This window comes from Protomyctophum bolini (genome assembly GCF_963924005.1).
Source record: "Protomyctophum bolini genome assembly, chromosome: 20".
NCBI classification, from domain to species: domain Eukaryota; kingdom Metazoa; phylum Chordata; class Actinopteri; order Myctophiformes; family Myctophidae; genus Protomyctophum; species Protomyctophum bolini.
The window spans coordinates 2,855,223-2,877,544 of NC_137881.1; the positions used below are offsets into that span (position 1 = coordinate 2,855,223).

General features: G+C 44.5%; 1 protein-coding gene and 1 long non-coding RNA gene across 2 annotated transcripts; one reads left to right on the forward strand and one right to left on the reverse strand.

Moving 5' to 3' along the window:
* Window positions 1-321: 321 nt before the first annotated feature.
* LOC308335544 lies at window positions 322-1,682 on the forward strand. Its single transcript, XR_013966036.1, has 2 exons — window positions 322-438; window positions 534-1,682. It is a non-coding gene; the product is annotated as an uncharacterized lncRNA (long non-coding RNA).
* A 5,468-nt stretch (window positions 1,683-7,150) lies between these two features.
* Window positions 7,151-15,654, reverse strand: LOC308335899 (uncharacterized protein; the record flags this gene model as incomplete). Its single annotated transcript, XM_080793121.1, has 11 exons — window positions 7,151-7,384; window positions 7,774-8,089; window positions 9,378-9,513; window positions 9,758-9,825; window positions 10,960-11,020; window positions 11,103-11,170; window positions 11,784-12,447; window positions 13,064-13,182; window positions 13,613-14,317; window positions 14,559-15,263; window positions 15,624-15,654. The coding sequence occupies 10 exons, from the start codon at window positions 15,652-15,654 to the stop codon at window positions 7,941-7,943; spliced, it is 2,706 nt and encodes a 901-aa protein (XP_080649247.1). The 3' UTR covers window positions 7,151-7,384; window positions 7,774-7,940.
* Between the last annotated feature and the right edge of the window lie 6,668 nt (window positions 15,655-22,322).

The following is a 22,322-nucleotide window of genomic DNA, read 5'->3' on the forward strand; positions in this document are numbered from 1 at the left end:
GATGGATGTGTGTCTTCAATCAATCTATCAAAAATGGAGTTTGAAGTTACAAACATGTTTGAAAGTGAAATGTTTTTTTGTTTGTTTTTTAAGGGCCATTCACACTGACCACTAGAAATATAGACATTTAGTTTTAAGTCAAGTTCACACAAACTATGAAATAAAAATACAATATAGTTACAAGGCTATTCACATCAAGGTCCATTATTATTATTCATTAATTCGGCATTTGAGCCACAGACCACCATTTGTTGAGATTTAGCCTCACAGACCCAAACACTAAAGAGTTAACTTTTTTGTCGTTTGGTACGATTTTGTCCACAATTCCATGTTGTATTGATGTCGGTACCGTTAGGAGAGATAACAGGCAAACGTTGATCAAAAAACTATTCTGGTTAACCCCCTCATGGACCCCTGGTGGTCCCCAGAACCACTGAGGTATAGTTCTAGTGCTCGGTGTGAACCGTTTCTTCACTGACCCTTTAGTTCAAAGTGTCCCATTTGGACCCCCGGGTGGTCCCCGGACCACTGAGATATAGTTCTAGTGCTCGGTGTGAGCCGTCCCTTCACTGACCCTTCAAAGTGTCCCATTTGGACCCCCGGGTGGTCCCCGGAGCCGACCGTTGAGAACCTATTGCTGTAGAACCCTGGACACTGGTCCCTTCCTGTGCACACGTACCTGTTCACTGTTATCACTGACCGCAATATGCTCTTTAGACAGGATGAGATGCCATAGCACCATAGAGTCAAGGATGAGATGCCATAGCACCATAGAGTCAAGGATGAGATGCCATAGCACCATAGAGTCAAGCGTCATTCATAGTCTGGGTCTTCGGTGGTGAGGTGACCACCGAACATGATGTCACTGAGGTGACCACCGAACATGATGTCACTGAGCCGCGAACGACCGCCCCAGCCCTTCTCTCTGTTTTTACTCACCACCGCTCCACGTTATTTCAGCTCCGGTGGTCACCTCACCACCGGAGCGGTGGTCACCTCACCACCGGAGAGAGGTGGTCACCTCACCACCGGAGAGAGGTGGTCACCTCACCACCGGAGAGAGGTGGTCACCTCACCACCGGAGAGAGGTGGTCACCTCACCATCGGAGCGGTGGTCACCTCACCACCGGAGAGAGGTGGTCACCTCACCATCGGAGCGGTGGTCACCTCACCACCACCTCACCACCGGAGTGGTGGTCACCTCACCACTAGAGAGAGGTGGTCACCTCACCACCGGAGCGGTGGTCACCTCACCACCAGAGAGAGGTGGTCACCTCACCACCGGAGAGAGGTGGTCACCTCACCATCGGAGCGGTGGTCACCTCACCACCACCTCACCACCGGAGTGGTGGTCACCTCACCACTAGAGAGAGGTGGTCACCTCACCACCGGAGCGGTGGTCACCTCACCACCGAAAATCCAGACTATGAATGAGCCTTTATGCATGACTCTATGCCATAGAATACAATACTTTTATAGTGAACCAATAATTTTATACAGTATTTAATAATAGCAAAAATAAGCTTGATCTAGATTTGTGTTTTAAGTGTGGTTGTTTTTGTTTCCCTCTGTTTTGATTTTTATTTTCTATCTTCCTTTTTTATTTTTAAATCATGATCTGCAAAATAGATGTTTTGGAGTTATAAACACTGCCAAAAATAAACTTGAGAGCATTAACTCAACGTCAACGTCGTGCAATTTGTCACACACGTTACCGCAGAGAAATGTGTCGTAGAGAACCATAGTTATGTAGAGCGTCGCAGTCCCGCCCCCTTTCATGACCACGCCAGGCCCAGTCCCGCCCCCTTTCGTGACGACGCCAGGCCCAGTCCCGCCCCCTTTCCTTTATTTAAAGACGTTTACGCCGCGGACAAAGCCAACTCTTGTCGTGACGAATCATGACAACAAACACAATATTTTGGACCAAACAACAAGACAAAAAGTGTTGTAACCTGCCGTTTTTTTTCTTCTTTCTAATTATTTGTTCGGCCCCAAAACATTGTGTTCGTTGTCATGATTTGTCACAACTCCAGTTGGCTTTGTCCGCGGCGTAAACGTCTTTAAATAAAGGGGGGGGGGGCGGGACTGTGACGCTCTTTATAACTGTTATGTATAACCTCTTGTAAATGACCAAGCAGGGAGGCATTGGGTCCCATTCTTACAGTCTTTGGTATGACCCAGCCGGGGATCGAACCGCCGGCCTCCCAGTTTCACAGTGGACACTCTTAAAGGGACACTTCACCCTTTTTGCAAAATAATATATGTTAATGACGTTTAGGAGCTTTAGAACACTTTCATGGGGGTCTTTATGTGTGTAATATGTGGTTTTAGATATTTTAGATTGTAGCAGTGAACCTGTTGTCTCTGATGTCATGGACAACTGGGCTCACTTCCTTCCTGGACTACATGTTGTCTCAGTAAGACAGCTCTCCCCCCTATCCACAAGGAGGAGCAGTGCACCAAAGAATTATGGGAATTGTAGTCCAGGAAGGTAGTGAGCCCAGTGTCCATGACATCAGAGACAACAGGCTCACTGCTACAATCTAAAATATCTAAAACCACATATTACACACATAAAGACCCCCAGGAAAGTGATCTAAAGCTTCTAAACGTCATTAACATATATTTTTTTGCAAAAAGGGTGAAGTGTCCCTTTAACCAGGTGGCCAAAGCCTGTGTAGGCTGCCAGCTCATTGTTGTTCTCCCTAACCAACCTGACTCCGCCAGATGTGTGAACTCAATACTGCTGCAATCCGGTTATCTTCTCCCTTCTTCTGTTTCTTCCGCCAACCATAGCAGCAGTAGAGGGTTTTATGCGCATGCATGAAGTGAATGGCAGATCCAGTGACAAGGTGAAGTTAATGTTGTTTAAATTGGAGGGGAAAGGAACTGGTTGGAATAACGTGTTCCTTCCACGCGCTACGTCCAACCAGGGAAACTCCCCCTGTCAGGTGTAAAGGAGCAACTTGGACACTCAGGCATGAAGGAAGCATGAGTTGAGTCCGTTGCTCTCCCCAGGTTGGCGGAGGGTGTGTAGAGCCCAGGATCACAGTAGATGATTGACACAGGGGTGAAAAATGGGTTACAAAATCGTGGGATAAAAAATATATTAAAAAAAGAAAATGTTAACTTTGAATATAGCATAGCTCATGAACCGTTTGACCGTCGGCAATAACACTTTGATACACGTCTGCGACTCCTCACGAACGAACGAACGACTTTTGTGTTTTCCGACTTTTGATCTCTGAGCTTTTAGATGTCCCACCATTTTGAGTTATATGAGAAACAGTTCAAATCTTTACTCCCAGGAATCGGGATCAAAATGCACGGAAGTTTCTACACACACAAGGTACACAAGGTAGGACCAATATCATGATGAATGCTTTTTTTATGTGATGTATGTATTCCCATGCTTTTTTTGTTCTTGCTTAATGTAAATCGCTCTGGATTAAGAGCGTCTGCTAAATGCCCAAATTGTATCTAATGAAAAATGTTGGGCATGTTGCTTTTAAGTTTAAAAATGATGGTTTTATGAACCGTTTAGATCAGTCCTGCACGAGCGCTTCCAAACCCCAACACTTTATCACGGCACGGAAGGTCTTAGCAGAAAGTAGCTGGCTGACTGTCTACGGTGGATTTGTACAAGACTAACGCTTTGCAGATTGAAAGAGGATCATTCAAGCTTGCCCGACAGCTGCAACCTTGGTGAGTTTATTTGGATCAAATGGAGGGTATTCCTGCAACTCTGGATTCATCACATTATGTGTTGCAAATTCACCCTTTTGTCAAGTCCCCGCCCGTGTTTGTGCCCCTCTTCGCACCCATTGGTTGCCGTTTCGTGGTTGGACAAAAATCCCCTCTCTCTCTCCATCCAATTTCAATTCAAAGGGCTTTATTGGCATGAGAAAACGTACGTTTATACATTGCCAAAGCAGAAAGAACAATACAATCAAAACAAAAATTATGTACATTTGAAGGTCAGAATCTTCAATAGATCAAATTCTATGTACCAAGGTCACTCAATGCAGGTATAGTGCAGGAATATACACAATGATTAGTCTTTAGGGTGGTTGTGTTCCATTTGATATCCTTCTCCTATCACACTACCATCCACTACCGTTAAAATAACAGGTTTTTCAGTTGTTTCGTAGTGATATTCTGTGCGTTCAATTCTTATTTTAAACTTGGTGTCAGTAAAAAGGAACATCACAGGTGCAGCATGGTGACTGCAGGGCAGATCATGTTTGTTTTTAGTTTGAGTTTTTTCCCATAAATTATGTTTTAGCCGCGTGTTTTGATGTATATATTGCGGGGCTTTGGTAAACCGTGCGGCCGGCCATAGAGGTCAAAGTTTCGGAACATTATTATTATTACGATTATTATTAGGTATGTGTTTCGGATTTCAACCTGTGTTTCTGCCATTGCATGGCAGGCACCCAGAACTAGAATTTCATGCCACGTTTTGATGTAGCACCCATGACATTCATCAACATCAGAACTTTTCTCTGTACCTCAATGTTGAATGTCGTACCGTTTTTATCGATGAGCTTGTTCTTGAGTGTCTTTATCGTCATTATATACACATTGGGGTAACAGGCATATCCGGTACTTCCGGTGTGGCACTTCAGTATACATTACATATAAATACAATACAGATCACATCTCAACATTCTCCTTTGGTCCACCCATTCCTGTGAGAATGGTCCAGTGAAGTCCAGTGAAGAAACAAGTCAATTGTGGGTGTATGGGATTTTTCTCTATATCACGAAATTCACCCGAACATCCCTGTAGAAAAAACCAGGGATGTGGGCAGGGAAACAAACCTAGCTTCCATGATGTCACTGAGCATCATGAAGGTACTGAAAGACCCGCCCACCTCTGACATCAGCAACATTATGATGTCACTGAGCATCATGAAGGTACTGAAAGACCCGCCCACCTCTGACATCAGCAACATTACGAAAATGACAAAAATATAATTGTCCGGATGAAATTATCCCGTGTTCAGTGTCCTAGGCCGGGTTAAGGAGCAGTCCAGTTCTACATCAACCCAAGATGTTTAGAGAGGCACTTGTCCAGATCACAAAGAAGCACTATCATTGTAGAACTCACATCAGGTCCTTTGTGCCTCACTGTGTCGATGACAATACGTGCCTTGACATTTCTCCTCTGCTCCCCAGCGGCCGCCTCCCGCTCAGATTCGGTTAACACCTCCATGGCAAAGAGTCTGTCCAGGAGAATGTTGAGACTGGCGTCCGAAATGCTGTCGATGAAGCTATTCCGCACGGAATACAGTCTGTCTTCTGCCGCGAGACTCGCTGTGCGCTTAACGCGTCGGCTCTGTGGTCTTCTCACAGCAGGAGCTGAAAAGTTCACGCAGCTTTCCCACGCACAGACAGAGGTGTTGCAGTCCCTTAGAAGCAGCTCGACCATCTTCATCCTTTTCTCTAAAGTCACTTGAAACGTCGTGATGTAATTGTGATAGCACGATTCGTCGACTTCAAAGCCTGCTCTGTGTGGTTCAATGACGACGGCATCATCCCGATGCGAGGTGGAGAGGGAATATTTCTTCTTTGGGATTAGTACGCAGGGAGGCTTTTCGATGTAAATCTCTTCTCCGTTCATCTCCTTCCTTTCCTTCTTCACGTCACTCAGCACCACATTGCTGGGTAGCAGCAGTACATTCAGCGTTGACATGGGGTCATCATCATCCTCAATCGGTGGTGTATAAAACAGTGCCACCAGTGCCAGGATAGGTCTGGGCCCGAACAGCATCTCCATGATGAGACCAAATAAAGACAACCCAGTTACATCTATGATAACATGAGTTTCTGTGACCACATGGGGTTTGATCAGCTCAAAGCCGTCATCATCCACCACATGGACAACAGACAAGGACTCGCCTCCACCCGTGGAGAGGATCTCACAGTGTGGAATGTGTAGCTGACACACAGACCCCTGAGAAGCTTTGATGTCAAACAGTGGTCCCGCAGGCTTCTTGCTCAGCTGGGACAGAAGGCCCCGGTGCCACGGGACTGTCCCGTAAGTCACCTCTCCATCTTTCTCCATCTTAAACCCCAGGCCGGTCACGCTGCATTGGAACAGTCCTGCGTGGGCGCAGTGGAACCTGTAGCGTTCCTTGTTTTCCACAACGATGATATCAGGCGTGAATGTCTGCGTTTTGTCCGGTAGTGTAACATCGTTTACGCTGCGGGAGCGTTCTGCTCTGAAACCCGTCTTGTTCTCTAAACATGGGCTTTGGATCAGTGAGGGTAAGCTGTGAGAACGAGGCAGAGAGGCGGATTCTTCCGTCCTCAAACCACTGAAGGACAAACTTAGATCACTTTCATCTTGGAGCTCCGGAGAGGACAGCGATTCTGTAACACAATGTTCTTCCATCTCACCATGCATAGGAATAGTTCCCTATAGAGAAAGGGATAATAAAATCAAGGACATTAATTAAACAAATTATAATTAGATGTCCCATCATTTTGAGTTATATGAGAAACAGTTCAAATCTCTACTCCCAGGATCCGGGATCAAAATGCACGGAAGTTTCTACACACACAAGGTACGTAGGACCAATATCATGATAAATGTTTTTATGTCATGTATGTATTCCCATGCTTTTTTTGTTCTTGCTCAATGTAGTCGCTCTGGATTAAGAGCGTCTGCTAAATGCCCAAATTGTATCTAATGAAAAATGTTGGGCATGTTGCTTTTAAGTTTAAAAATTATGGTTTTATGAGCCGTTTAGATCAGTCCTGCACGAGCGCTTCCAAACCCCAACACTTTATCACGGCACGGAAGGTCTTAGCAGAAAGTAGCTGGCTGACTGTCTACGGTGGATTTGTACAAGACTAACGCTCTGCAGATTGAAAGAGGATCATTCAAGCTTGCCCGACAGCTGCAACCTTGGTGAGTTTATTTGGATCAAATGGAGGGTATTCCTGCAACTCTGGATTCATCACATTATGTGTTGCAAATTCACCCTTTTGTCAAGTCCCCGCCCGTGTTTGTAATTGTCTGGGTGAAAATCACCCAGGTTTAGTATCCTAGGGGTTAAAGTAATTTACAGTAATACTAATTAATTATACTGTGGTGTCAATGCAGCAGTAAAACATGTTTAAAAGTGGGTGAGGTTGACTGGTGTGGGTTTACATTTATTGACCAATAGAGATTTAAAGAAAGGGACAATCATGTCAATATGACTGAAATATGCAAATATCAGCCTGTACCTTACTATTCAACAACGTATCGAAATATATACATAATAAGATATACATTTAAATACAACAAATGAATCAAGACAAATAAACGTGAACCTAAACTGATTTAAACACCACGGTAGAAATATGTTCTTATTAATACAATAATACAATTCCTTCACCTTCACCTATCCCGTAACCCCGGAGGGTCGTTGGGGCACCACAGACGATCTGTTGACCAGCTCTCTCCATCCCTCTCTGTCCTCGGCAGCTCTCATTGCCTCACTGAGTTTCAGGTGTGTCCATTCTCCGATGTTATCTTCCCATCTTTTCTTTTGTCTCCCTCTTCTCCTGCCACCTCGTACGGTACCTTGCAGGATGGTCTTTGCAAGGCCAGAGGATCTGGTGATGTGTCCGTACCACCTCAGTTTCCGTTTTATGACCGTAGTAAGAAGGTCATCATGTGGGCCAATGGCTTGGCTGACCTTTTGCCGTACTTCCTCGTTGGTGACGTGTTGGGTGTAGGAGATACCCATGAGTCTTAATAATACAATTAGATCTGTACAATTCAAAGTAAAGTTTTAGTGATCTGATTTGAATTGGATTGTCAGTACACTGAAAAGAATAGCAATGCTCATCACTACTAGTTGTGTGAGCTTGTAGATCTGCTATTCATCCGTGTGACACCGGTCTGTGCATCAAAGTATAACTCAAGCCTAATAAAGTTTTCATCTATGAAACATCTTCATCTCTCACATCACCAGTGTCTGCCTGGCTGGGAGGAGCCATGCTCATGGTGTCATATCCTGAAGAGGGCGCCATTGGTCCAGGATGTCTGTTCCGCCAATCTGAGACCTTGGCAGAAGGTGTGTCACCACTCACTGCAACACAAGAGAACAAACACACACATTTACACTTAGAATAAAACACTGTCACTGCAACACAAGACAACAAACACACACATTTACACTTAGAATAAAATACTGTCACTGCAACACAAGACAACAAACACACACATTTACACTTAGAATAAAAATAGAATAAAACCATTTTGGTTAAAATGCTACTGTAGCCAAGGCAGGGGATATTTCTCATGTTGGCCTATTATAACAGGCTTAAAAACATCTTGCTGGAAAAGAGGTTGTCTCTTTTCCAGCAAGATGAGCTTTACAACAGAATGCCAACTATTGAGGACTGACTATTAATTAGGGCATTTGAACGCTGATGCCAGTCAGTCACAATGTGGGACAGGGTCTCAGTTTGAACACGGATGCCTGTCGGTCACAATGTGGGACAGACAGGGTCTCCATTTGAACACTGACGCCTGTCGGTCACAATGTGGGACAGGGTCTCAGTTTGAACACTGGTGCCTGTTGGTCACAATGTGGGACAGGGTCTCAGTTTGAACACTGATGCCTGCCAGTCACAATGTGGGACAGGGTCTCAGTTTGAACACTGATGCCTGCCAGTCACAATGTGGGACAGGGTCTCAGTTTGAACACTGATGCCTGCCAGTCACAATGTGGGACAGGGTCTCAGTTTGAACACAGATGCCTGTCGGTCACAATGTGGGACAGGGTCTCAGTTTGAACACAGATGCCTGTCGGTCACAATGTGGGACAGGGTCTCAGTTTGAACACTGATGCCTGCCAGTCACAATGTGGGACAGGGTCTCAGGTTGAACACTGATGCCTGTCGGTCACAATGTGGGACAGGGTCTCAGTTTGATGCCTGAGGGGCTGTCCCACGCAAAGGGACACGTCTGGTCACTCTGTAACTATAATGGAGAGGACATGTCTGGGAATGATAGTTTTCTTTTGAGATCTATGCAGTACCTCTTGTCGTCCAGTAGGTGTCCTACCTGACCACGTGCACTTTGACAGTGTCCTGACTTATTTGAAAGCAAGATACTTTGTTTGCAAATATATTGCCCTATATGCCCAATGTGGGACAGGGTCTCAGTTTGTGGGACGCCTGAAAAGTCTTGGAAATGAGGGACTTCACGCAACGGGTCACCCTAAATCTGGTCACCCTAAATATTCATCTCAGAGCAGCCTACTAATGATTCTTTAATGAAAATGAATCCAATCTTGTTATTTTATGAAATGCACAAACACACATTTTAGTAAGTAATGCATGTCCACATATGAGGACAACAGTAAGACTCACTACTTGGTTCTTGTGGCTCCGTCATCACAAGTGTCAACATCGTATCGATCAGCTCCTCCTCTCTCTTCTTCCATTCTTCTGCTGTTAGAGTTTTAACTCCTGTCAGTCTCTCAAACAGAGTCTTCTGTCGTGTCTCCTTGTCAACAGGAAAGAGAGGGAACATTGTAATTAGTGAAAAAGCACAAATATCATCTCGACATATCAGATATATGGTATATCAATCATCAGCACTTACATATATTTTTTTATCTTCCTATATAAAAACAACAATGGAAAAATATGATCAATTACATTTGCATTTGTAACTAAAGCTAGTTATCAACAAAGTGTTATGCTATGTTGATTAATGTAATACATACTGTAGACCACAATGGAAACACATCAGACTCTGCCTGGCTTGAAACGACACTGATGGAGTCAAATACTAAATCCTGTGTTCCTCCACTCACTGGAACACAAGACAACAGACAGCAACACATTTACACTGACAATATAAACACACTCACTGGAACACAAGACAACAGACAGCAACACATTTACACTGACAATATAAACACACTCACTGGAACACAAGACAACAGACAGCAACACATTTACACTGACAATATAAACACACTCACTGGAACACAAGACAACAGACAGCAACACATTTACACTGACAATATAAACACACTCACTGGAACACAAGACAACAGACAGCAACACATTTACACTGACAATATAAACATACTCACTGGAACACAAGACAACAGACAGCAACACATTTACACTGACAATATAAACACACTCACTGGAACACAAGACAACAGACAGCAACACGTTTACACTGACAATATAAACACACTCACTGGAACACAAGACAACAGACAGCAACACGTTTACACTGACAATATAAACACACTCACTGGAACACAAGACAACAGACAGCAACACATTTACACTGACAATATAAACACACTCACTGGAACACAAGACAACAGACCGCAACACATTTACACTGACAATATAAACACACTCACTGGAACACAAGACAACAGACAGCAACACATTTACACTGACAATATAAACACACTCACTGGAACACAAGACAACAGACAGCAACACGTTTACACTGACAATATAAACACACTCACTGGAACACAAGACAACAGACAGCAACACATTTACACTGACAATATAAACACTCACTGGAACACAAGACAACAGACAGCAACACGTTTACACTGACAATATAAACACACTCACTGGAACACAAGACAACAGACAGCAACACGTTTACACTGAAACACTCACTGGAACACAAGACAACAGACAGCAACACATTACATTACACGATTACATAATTATCGTTTAATTTTTTCCTAAATTAATGCCATAAGACATAAGTAGTCTGGCTGTGTGTTTTATAACTACAGTATTGAACCAATAAAAAGTATTAACAACAGCTGTGACTAAATAATTACTACCCATTGAAACACAGCCTCTTTTTATTACCGGAAAAGTATAACATTATTGGACATACAGTACAGGTTTCCATCTGACAGTGATGACATCATGATGTAAACAGGATATTTATACTCACTGCTTGGAGGATCCCAAATCATGCTTCTCCTTCTTTTGACAGCTGGCCCCGTCACCACAGACTGAAAATACAATGAAACATAAAGTAAACAAATGAGAACTTAAATGTTTCATCTATGAAACATCTTCCTCTCTCACACTTACATCAGCATCACTGATGCTTGGAGCTTTACTGGCGGTGTCATATCCTGAAGAGCGAGTTCCTCCACTCACTGGAACACAAGACAACAGACAGCAACACATTTACACTGACAATATAAACATAGACAACAGACGGCAACACATTTACACTGACAATATAAACACACTCACTGGAACACAAGACAACAGACAGCAACACGTTTACACTGACAATATAAACACACTCACTGGAACACAAGACAACAGACAGCAACACATTTACACTGACAATATAAACACACTCACTGGAACACAAGACAACAGACAGCAACACATTTACACTGACAATATAAACACACTCACTGGAACACAAGCCAACAGACAGCAACACATTTACACTGACAATATAAACACACTCACTGGAACACAAGACAACAGACGGCAACACGTTTACACTGACAATATAAACACACTCACTGGAACACAAGACAACAGACAGCAACACATTTACACTGACAATATAAACACACTCACTGGAACACAAGACAACAGACAGCAACACATTCACACTGATATACCCAAAAGGTCAGCAGAGCATTCAGTACAGAGCATTTGTGCATGCACGCACACACACATGGTCACACATGGTCACGCACGCACGGAGGAACAACGCCAATATGCTGTAGACAGGATATTGATACTCACTACTCGGAGGAAGATGCTCCATGCTTTTCCTTCTCCTGCCAGCTGGCAGGGTTGGTTCTTCTGGCTCCGTCGTCACAGACCTCCTCATCCTCTCTATCATCTCCTGCTCTCTCTTCTTCCATTGTTTTTCTGTTAAGGTTTTCTGTCCTTTCAGTCGTTCAATCAGGGTCATCTTTCTTGAAGGTCCAAAGTGTCCTCTGTCCCTCATCACCATGTCTTCTATTTTCTCCATCAGCTCTGTGACTTCTGAAATGTCCCAGTTGACACCATGCAGAACGTGGTACCTGTAGCCACATTTCTCCAGGATCCACCTCAGAGGTTCTCCTTCAGACTCGATGTACTCCTCAACACGTCTCCCTCCCAGCCAGTATCCCCACGTGAACAGAACCAGAGCGCGTCTCCAGACTCTGTCCCCCAGCAGCTCCATGTGTTCCTCCACTGATCTCCTGTCAGCTTCACAGAAACTGGACCTGACATCGACAGTCACCAGGACAGCGTGGGGTCCAGGAGAACACAGAGTCACACCGTGTAGAAGGACGTCGTTGGTCTTCTGTGATGGAGGTGTAGTCGACCAGTCTGGACAGTTCACCACACTCACTGTTCTTCCAGCAACTCGTCTCTGTTGTCTGACACATTCTGTCAGTTTAGTCTGGGTTTTAAACTCCTGGAATATGTTTACTGTATGTTAGTCATAATAATCAAAACATTCACTCTATTCTGTCCTCACTGGAGTTGCTCTTCAATCTTACCAGAAATGAACTCACTGAATATATTATTCTCATTTTCTTTGTCTAACAGTGACAGTAATATGGGATTAATATTGTGCAATTTTTCAAAAATAGCAGACCTACAAGCTCGTAGCGCGGCACTCTGTGGCGCGCTATGAGCTTGTAGATCTGCTATTTTTCAATAGCTAAAGCATAACATGATGCTTGAAACACCAAAAGGGTTTCCCGCCCCAAAATGGGTTAAGATGCTGATTCTACAAATACCTTCTAAATTAGTACATTTTCAAGATAAAAAAATAGAAATAGCAGAAGTGACCTACGATGATAATAGCCGACACACAAATCTAAAATGACACATTTCTGTGTATTGATCAGTGACACTTCAATGATCACATGATCAATGCACATTCATGACAGCAGATAGTATAGTATAATATATTATATACTGTTACATTATCTTCAGAAAACATATTTGATCTCTTTACTGTTTATTTACTTAGAGTGAAGTCATTCATTATAATTATAACATCACATTCATATCATATTACTCACCTTGTATGGAGTTCGTTTAAACACATTATTCTGCAGTATGATATCTCCAGCTCTGTTTCTCTGATTCTGTTCTCCACCAACCAGCATCACCTTTACCTCTGGTAGACTCTGATGTTCTCCTGACGCACGCACGCACACACACACACACACACACACACACACACACACACACACACACACATACGCACACACACACTACATTAGTGAGATTAAACTGCATAAATGATTGCACTAAACTGACCACAGAACAATACATAATGTATCATTTGAATTTTGAAGTTATACTGACTAGTATCATGTGATCAATAATTGATCACATGATGTATTCTTATGTAAATGAGTTTAAATGCATTAAGTAAAGCACCAATATAATAATATGATGTTCATTAGTTGTTCATTAGAACAAGTACTGTTATTTAACCCATTAAAACCAGTAAAGGCTACATGCGCACACACACACACACACACACACACACACACACACACACACACACACACACACACACACAAACACAAACACGCACACACACGCACACAGAGAAACCTCACCTTCAAACAGAGCGTTCAGAGCCGTTCTTTGTCTCTGTGTCTTGGTCATCAATGTGTGGACATGTTCCTCTCTGATCTTCTTCCTCTCTGACGTCGTCTCTGAAACATCTCCACCATCTTCATAGTGTCCTCCTCTGTTTCCTGCCACCATCTCCTCCATCTTCTGCAGCAGCTCTGTGACCTGAGTGTCATCTGTCTCCTGGTTGTTGAAGACATGGTACCTGTTCCCACATGTGTCAACAAGCCAGCGGAGGTCTTCTCCTTCAGCCTCGATGTGCTGCTCGATGCTTCTGTCTCCCAGAAGGTCTCCATAGGTGAACAGGACTATAGCCTGACTCCACGCGCTCTGTGACAGAAGGGTCATGTGTTCCTCTACTGCTACTCTCACTGCTTTGGTGAATGCTGTATGAAGAGGAACGACCAGAAGAACAGCATGTGGTCCAGGAGGACAGAGAGACACACCGTCCTGGATCTCCAGTCCGTCCATCTCTGAGGTGTCCTGTAGTGGATGGTTGTACCACCAGCCTGGTGAGTCCACCACTGTCACCTGTCTCCCTGCTACGCTACCCTGTCTCACCTCACACTGCGCTGACCTCTGACCTACCTGACTAACTTTAAAACCACTCCCTCCTAGAATGGTGTTTCCTGCTGAACTCTTCCCAGACAACTGCCATCCCAACAGCAGAATCCTGAGGTCAGTCAGTCCTGTCAGAGAAAACATTGTTTACTTTCACTTTGACAGATTCTTATCTAAGCTTTCAGAGAGCTTATCGTGTGTGTGTGTGTGTGTGTGTGTGTGTGTGTGTGTGTGTGTGTGTGTGTGTGTGTGTGTGTGTGTGTGTGTGTGTGTGTGTGTGTGTGTGTGTGTGTGTGTGTGTGTGTGTGTGTGTGTGTGTGTGTGTGTGTGTGTGTGTGTGTGTGTGTGTGTGTGTGTGTGTGTGTGTACCAGTATCTTCTGGAAGTCCAGTGGTTCGTTTCAGAGAGTCTGTCCTCCTTTGTTCTGCTCTTCTGCTGATAGTTCTCTCCTTCTCCTTCAGTTCCTCTGAGACGTGTTCTTCTGTCTCATAGTGACCACCACTACTCTTCACCATCTGATCTATCTTCTCCATCAGCTGTGTGACCTGACTACCATCTCCTCTGTCACTGATGTTAACAACATGGAAGCGGCCTTCACATTTCTCAGTAAGATATCTTAATTGACGATTAGATGTAATGAGATCAGGTCTCATGTTGGTTTTATCAGCTACAGTGAACACCATAATAGCACGTTTCCACACTCGGTCACTGAGGAGAAGACTCACATGCTCCTCTGCTGACAGATCTGTTCCTACATATGGGACGTCCAATGGCATCACCAGGACGAAGGCATGTGGTCCTGGAGGACACAGACTCAAACTATGTTGGATTTCTAACTGGGTCAGTTTTGGGGTCAGATCTAGGGGATGATTAGACACCCATCCTGGAGTGTCGACCACACTGACCTGTCTCCCTGACACTAACTCTTGTCTCATGACACTCTTAGTTGTGTTTGTTTTAAAACCATCTCTGCCCAGGATGAGGTTTCCTACTGAACTCTTTACACTGCCTCTACCTCTGGATCGTTTTCCCCCGATCAGAACAATGCTCAGTTCTGACGGCTCGCTGTTCTTCCCTGGTTGGAGAAATAAACATAATATTGATTAAAAATCACAGATGAGACTAAACCAGTATCAGTTTGTTGGTTTCATCTGATTTAACCCATTAAGACCTGAGGCCGATTCTACAAATGCCTTTTAAATCAGTAGATCTCAAGTCAAGGACACCCAGAATGATATGTCTTTGGCTACTATGCTATAGATCTGCTATGCTATATATCTGCTATGCTATATATCTGCTATGCTATAGTTCTAAATCCTAAGAGTTTTCTGATAAAACTACATTGCTATACAGTATATAGGCCTATATTTACGTTTAGCTGAACTCTAAAACCACACAGATCCTTTCCCAGTTTTAAAGGGTTGATAGAACTCACCAGTGATGGAAGCTGAGGTTCCACTGGCCATCCTGTCTACAGCTGTTGGTTCAACTGTAAAACATTAACATACGGTAAGTTAGAATAATCTTATAGTTTTGTTGCCATTACTGTCATTTATTTCACGGCTTTGTTGAATGCTTGAATCTGATTGGTCAATCGGCAAACTCAGCGGTCTGTTATTTCTTGATAACAGACCGATGCCTAATCAAACCTATTTAAACTATATTTAGACCAGCAGTTTTCAAAGAGGGTTCCAATGGACCCTCGCAGGTCTGTACCTCTGAGAGTACATATGGAACCAAATGGACCCTCACAGGTCTGTAACTCTGAGAGTACATATGGAACCAAATGGACCCTCACAGGTCTGTAACTCTGAGAGTACATATGGAACCAAATGGACCCTCACAGGTCTGTAACTCTGAGAGTACACATGGAACCAAATGGACCCTCGCAGGTCTGTAACTTTTTTTTTTTCAGATATTTTTTTGCGGCTTACACCTTTTATTGTTTTTTTGAAGGGACAGACAGTAGGCTGACAGGAAACGGGAGAGAGATGGGAGAAGACATGCAGTAAAGGCCGTGTCGGGCTCGGGAGTCGAACCCGCGGCACACTGCGACTGGATTACCAGTCGGGTGCCCAGACGGTTACGCCACCACCTGGGCAGGTCTGTAACTCTGAGAGAGTACACATGGGACAGCAGTGTAATTATTGAACTAAATATGCAGCTTAGTAAGACTGTATGTATAGACCGTGTTACGCACACACACACACACACACACACACACACACACACACACACACACACACACACACAACGTACTGTACGTTCTCCTCTAATGATGTCGTTCCATGTGTACAGTGTGTGTTTATGTGGGTAGGAAACCTGTTTGACAACCTCTCTGTTCCTCCTGTCCCCGTCGTGCTCAAACCAAGGACTGTCTAAAGAGGACGGGACGCGGAGACCGTGCGGGCGCCGCCATGTTGTTGCTCACATGGCGCTCCATGGAAGGACAGAAACATGCTCAGTTGAGACCCAGGAAGCTGAAGGAGGAAGTGTCGGCTGCATAAAGCCCACTGCGCATGTTTCTGTCCTTCCATGGAGCGTTGTCTTCGCGTCTCGTCCTTTTTAGACAGTCCTTGGCTCAAACCAGGAAACCGTTTTTTTAGTTTTATTTATTTATTATAAGTGTCAATTATTATTATTATTATCTACTGCAGGTTCTGAAACATTCTAACCCTGACACAAAAGAGAGATTGTTTCCTCTCAGAGACCCAAACTAGAGAAATTAAATCACTTCACTCTGTGTTGTGAGCTTGTAGATCTACTGTGCTGTGAGCTTGTAGATCTACTGTGTCGTGAGCTTGTAGATCTACTGTGTTGTGAGCTTGTAGATCTACTGTGTTGTGAGCTTGTAGATCGACTGTGTTGTGAGCTTGTAGATCGACTGTGTTTGTGTGAGACACCATTTACTCGCTAAAGATAACATGTGAGCATTCCTCCATACGTAGCTAAACTAATTTAAAACTTCCTTTCGCCTACACTACACACACACACACACACACACACACACACACACACACACACACACACACACACACACACACACACACAGTCATTATGAAAAACCTTCTCAAAACAAGGAGTATTTTACCTTATTGGTCGTGTGACAGAAAGGTGCTGAGTGGATTATTCCAGCTGCGTGAGGCGCTGCTTCTGGAATGTGTTGTATTCTGAGAGCATAAAGAGAAGGATAGCGGTCAACAATGGAAACACGACAGTATAAAAACATGCTCTACTTTGACACGTATAAATTATGATATTACCTATAAGTACTCTATACTGTCTGCTGTACCCCTCCTCTCTCTCTACTGTCTGCTGGCTAGTGTTTCTGACTGTGCCGTCTGACGATTTACAAAATGTAAGACCACGCCTTTCTGGTCCACGCCTTCTTCACCTCAAGAATAGATCACTGTGACGCCCTCTCCTCCGGTTTACCATCAACAACAGCAACAAATGCTCTGAGATTAGTCTCCATCATGGCCCATAGCACTTACCCCACCCCCTTAGATAGCAATTCTGTAGACTTAGATAGCATTTGATACAGACTTATAGCATGTTATGTAGACAGCATAAGTGCATTGTATGTGCTATTGTCATAGCACGTCATAGTACATATGTATAGCATAGTAGTATAGATGTATAGCTTATATGTATAGTTTCATTATAGATATTCCACTGTTACTTTCTTAGCTTACGCATGTTTCATGATAAATGTTTTTATGTGATGTATTCCCATGCTTTTTTGTTCTTGCTTAATGTAAGTCGCTCTGGATTAAGAGCGTCTGCTAAATGCCTAAATTGTAAATTGTAGTCCAACATGCAGCAGCTATAGAGTACTCACCCTGGAAAAAGGACATTTGACCACATCACACCAGCACTCATAGCACCACAGAACCACACCATAGCACCACAGTGGCTGGATACAGAACCACACCATAGCACCACACTGGGTATTATACAGAACCACACCATAGCACCACACTGGGTATTATACAGAACCACACCATAGCACTACACTGGGTATTATACAGAACCACACCATAGCACTACACTGGGTGGATACAGAACCACACCATAGCACCACAGTGGCTGGATACAGAACCACACCATAGCACCACACTGGGTATTATACAGAACCACACCATAGCACCACACTGGGTATTATACAGAACCACACCATAGCACTACACTGGGTATTATACAGAACCACACCATAGCACCACACTGGCTGTTTGGTCTGTCTTAAAGATAAGATCCAGTTCACAGTAAGACCTTATATATCCAACGCTGGCAGTACGACTGGTCTGTCTTAAAGATAAGATCCAGGTCACAGTAAGAGAAGTGGAGTCATTCCCCGAATCCACGTGATGATAGGAAATACGTTGGGTGGAGAGAGATGCTCTCGATACAATAGAGAACTACAGTACAGTATCTCCAGGTAATCAGGATGCATCATCAGACTAGCTCCACTGCATTCCCAAGGCCTTCATCATTATGACTCATAGCTCGACTGCATTTAGAGCTGTGCTACTCTTATTGTCTTCCTGCGCTCATCTGTAGCACAAACACACATAATGTTTGTGCTACTCAATACAAATGTCTTATTAGAGAGCCTATACTGTCCTTATGGGGGACGCACTCTGAGCCGGTGGGGAGGGGATGATATTGTGATGTCACTATATCACTTTTTTCATTGTAGTCCTGGTGTACAGAAGGCCCTAATTGAAATGGACGATTAGGTCACGTCCAGTCAGTGCAGGTGTGATTATTAGCACAGGGTCACTCAGGGGCGCAGATAGCATTTTATAACTGGGGGGGGGGGAAGCATATTTGTGGGCTATCTGTGCACGCAAAGCGATATATGGGGATATCCCCTCCCCCCCCCCGCGTTTTTTAGCGGATTTCACGGCAAAACACATACAGCCACGGTACATGTCTTTTTTTGGAGGGGATAATCCCCCCCTCCTCATGAAACTGAGGGGGTTCAATCCCCCCCCCCCCCCCCCCCCCCCTATCTGCGCGCCTGGGGTCACTTGATGAGAGCTTTCATTCACTTCAGAACAAGGACAGGAGGAGAGGTTAACATAGCAGCAACAGAGCTGAACATTTATATCTTATATCTTGTCTTATCTGTTTTACAGTGTTACCAGTCGGCTTCCTGTCAAAGGTTTAAGTTGTGTGCGTCACTCACTGACCCAAAGTAAGTCATCCACATTACTGTAATTTCTGTTCTCATTAATGTAAATCACATTTAATTCAATTTTTATCCCACGATTTTGTAACCCAGTTACCCAGTTCAGACTACTGAAGAAAGCCACTGCAGGGAGATAGCCACTGTAGCCGAGACCACATCGAGATGGATATGGCTGAAGAGAGCCCACAGTTGGACAGTTGGAACCCTGCAGGATCCTAACCAGTCAAGAAGCAGAAGGTATGCGGCCAGGTTCTGACCCGGCTCAGGGAGTAGGACGCCCCTGCCATGCATAGTCCCGAGTCCAGCTGCAGGGAGACGTCCCTGACCCACCCGGCCCCACCATCCAGGGAGACGTCCCTGACCCACCGGGCCCCACCATCCAGGGAGACGTCCCTGACCCACCGGGCCCCACCATCCAGGGAGACGTCCCTGACCCACCGGGCCCCACCATCCAGGGAGACGTCCCTGACCCACCGGGCCCCACCATCCAGGGAGACGTCCCTGACCGCGGGCCCCACCATCCAGGGAGACGTCCCTGACCCACCGGTCCCCACCATCCAGGGAGACGTCCCTGACCGCGGGCCCCACCATCCAGGGAGACGTCCCTGACCGCGGGCCCCACCATCCAGGGAGACGTCCCTGACCGCGGGCCCCACCATCCAGGGAGACGTCCCTGACCGCGGGCCCCACCATCCGGAGATGTTCTGGTGATGAAAGGTGGCGAAACATCAAGGAAGGATGGCTCCCCTCCCAGCTGATGACCCTGACAGCTGGTATACTCGCAACGCTCAGATCATCCATCCAACGAGGATTACCAAAGAGGAGGAACCTGCAACACCTGTAAGTAGCTCTAGCAGAGTCTGCTTGTATAGCAAAGCATCTTCAATGTTTACTTCACCTATTGGTGAAGATCTAACTGCTGTGTATCCTTATGCGTATGCGTTGTATGTGTGCTGTATCATTTAGTGAGTGCGTGCGCATGTGCAGTAGTGAGTAGGATGGTTATGCAGCTGTGGGAGGAGTATTGCATTTGTTTATTATTGTAAGCCTACACTGTAAATCCCTGGAACATGTGACGCGTTTAAACCTAAACACCATGTGTGTAATAATAAAATGCCAAGTTTTTATTAATATTCATACAATACAGTAGAACACGAGTTCACTCAAACACCTCACGAGAACACCTAGTGTTCAAATTCTAAACACCTATATGACTGACTTTGATTGTAAAAACTAAACACGTTTATGTGTTTAAAAAGTGTTACAGGCGATTAAACATGTTCTTCTGTTTATAATCTAAACACTGTGACACGTTTAAAAAGTGTTACAAATAAGTGTTTAATACTGTTTATAACTTAAAAGCTTGGGTTTAGTGTGTACTATATTGTGATCTCCTGCCTTCCTCCCTTCTTTAGAAGCACACACATGAACAGAGCCAGACTGTCTTGTCTACCATACTGTGCTGTTTAATTGTGCTGTGCTACATTCAACAAAGAACTACGAACAACACTCCTTGTGAATTCTTACCAATTCCCCGTGGCGAATACTGCTGCCCTTTACCCTACCACCTGATTACCACCTAATACAGTCCTCTCGAACACCTGGGATGTAGTGCCACCCATGGTGTATGGGATTGATTGATTGATTGAAATATTTATTAACAGTATGCCGAATTACAGTACATTTCAAGCACAAACTCAATACAAAGACCGTTAACTGTGAGTTGGACGACCCAATTAAGCATTACACTTGTTTACAACAGGGTCCACCTTGTTCAATTCATCAAAACATTTAGAGACATACAAATAGACACTTCTATGTAGTCAAAGAACAGAACAGGAATTCATCATATAGGAAGCAAAAAGGGAAAAGAAACATATTCAGTGAGGGGAAAGTGGGGGGGGGGGATTCAGATTTTACGGGGGCCAGTTTCGAATTGCAGCCGTCCGTAGGTGCCCTTTGAGAGCGGTTTTGTTGATGGGAAATCAACAGGCCTATCCCCATGTTTTGCAGATCTAAAGGCCCCCCCGACCCGACTACGGATAAGCGGTTTGTAGATGGATGGATGGATGAGTTCGGTGCTCAGCTATTGTATCAGCACACACCTGGGCATTTACAGGTATCTAGAAAAAAACATGGTGTACTATATTATACAATCCTAGATATACAAGAAACCCTCTCTGACTGTTGTTAGAAGTCTGTCTTCTGCCTTCCTGCCTGTCTGCCTGTCTGTCTGCCTACCTTCCTGTCTGCCTGTCTGCCTGCCTGCCTGCCTGCCTGTCTGTCTGCCTGTCTGCCTGCCTGCCTGCCTGCCTTCCTGCCTTCCTGTCTGCCTGTCTGTCTGCCTGTCTTATGCCTGCCTACCTTCCTGTCTGTCTGCCTGTCTGTCTGTCTGTCTGTCTGTCTGTCTGTCTGTCTGTCTGTCTGTCTGTCTGTCTGCCTGCCTGTCTGCCTGTCTATTTCCCTGCCTGTCTGTCTGTCTGCCTGTCTGTGTGTAACCTTGCGTGGTGGACTCTGGAGCATAATTAAGGTAACTAAACATAATACCAGGGAGAGGGGGGGGAGAGAGAGAGAGAGAGAGAGAGAGAGAGAGACACACACACACACACAGAGAGAGAGAGAGAGAGAGAGAGACACACAGACACAGAGAGAGAGAGAGAGCAGTCAGAAGTGAGGTTGATCAGGAATGAAGCAGGTTTTATTTTGGAACCCTGAAGACATTAATGGATCTATAAACTTATAGTTAGTCCGTTTTTATTGTATTTTGTATTTGTTTGTTAGGTTTCTATTGTTTTCCGGGGTTTTTTTTTCTCCAATATATTTTATAATTCTTTATTATAATGTTTTATATATTTCTTGTTTTCATTGTTTTTCAGACTACCTATATAGGACCTAGGTCTTCAGGCTGCAGTACTGCGGGCCGGCCACCAGGTGGGGGCT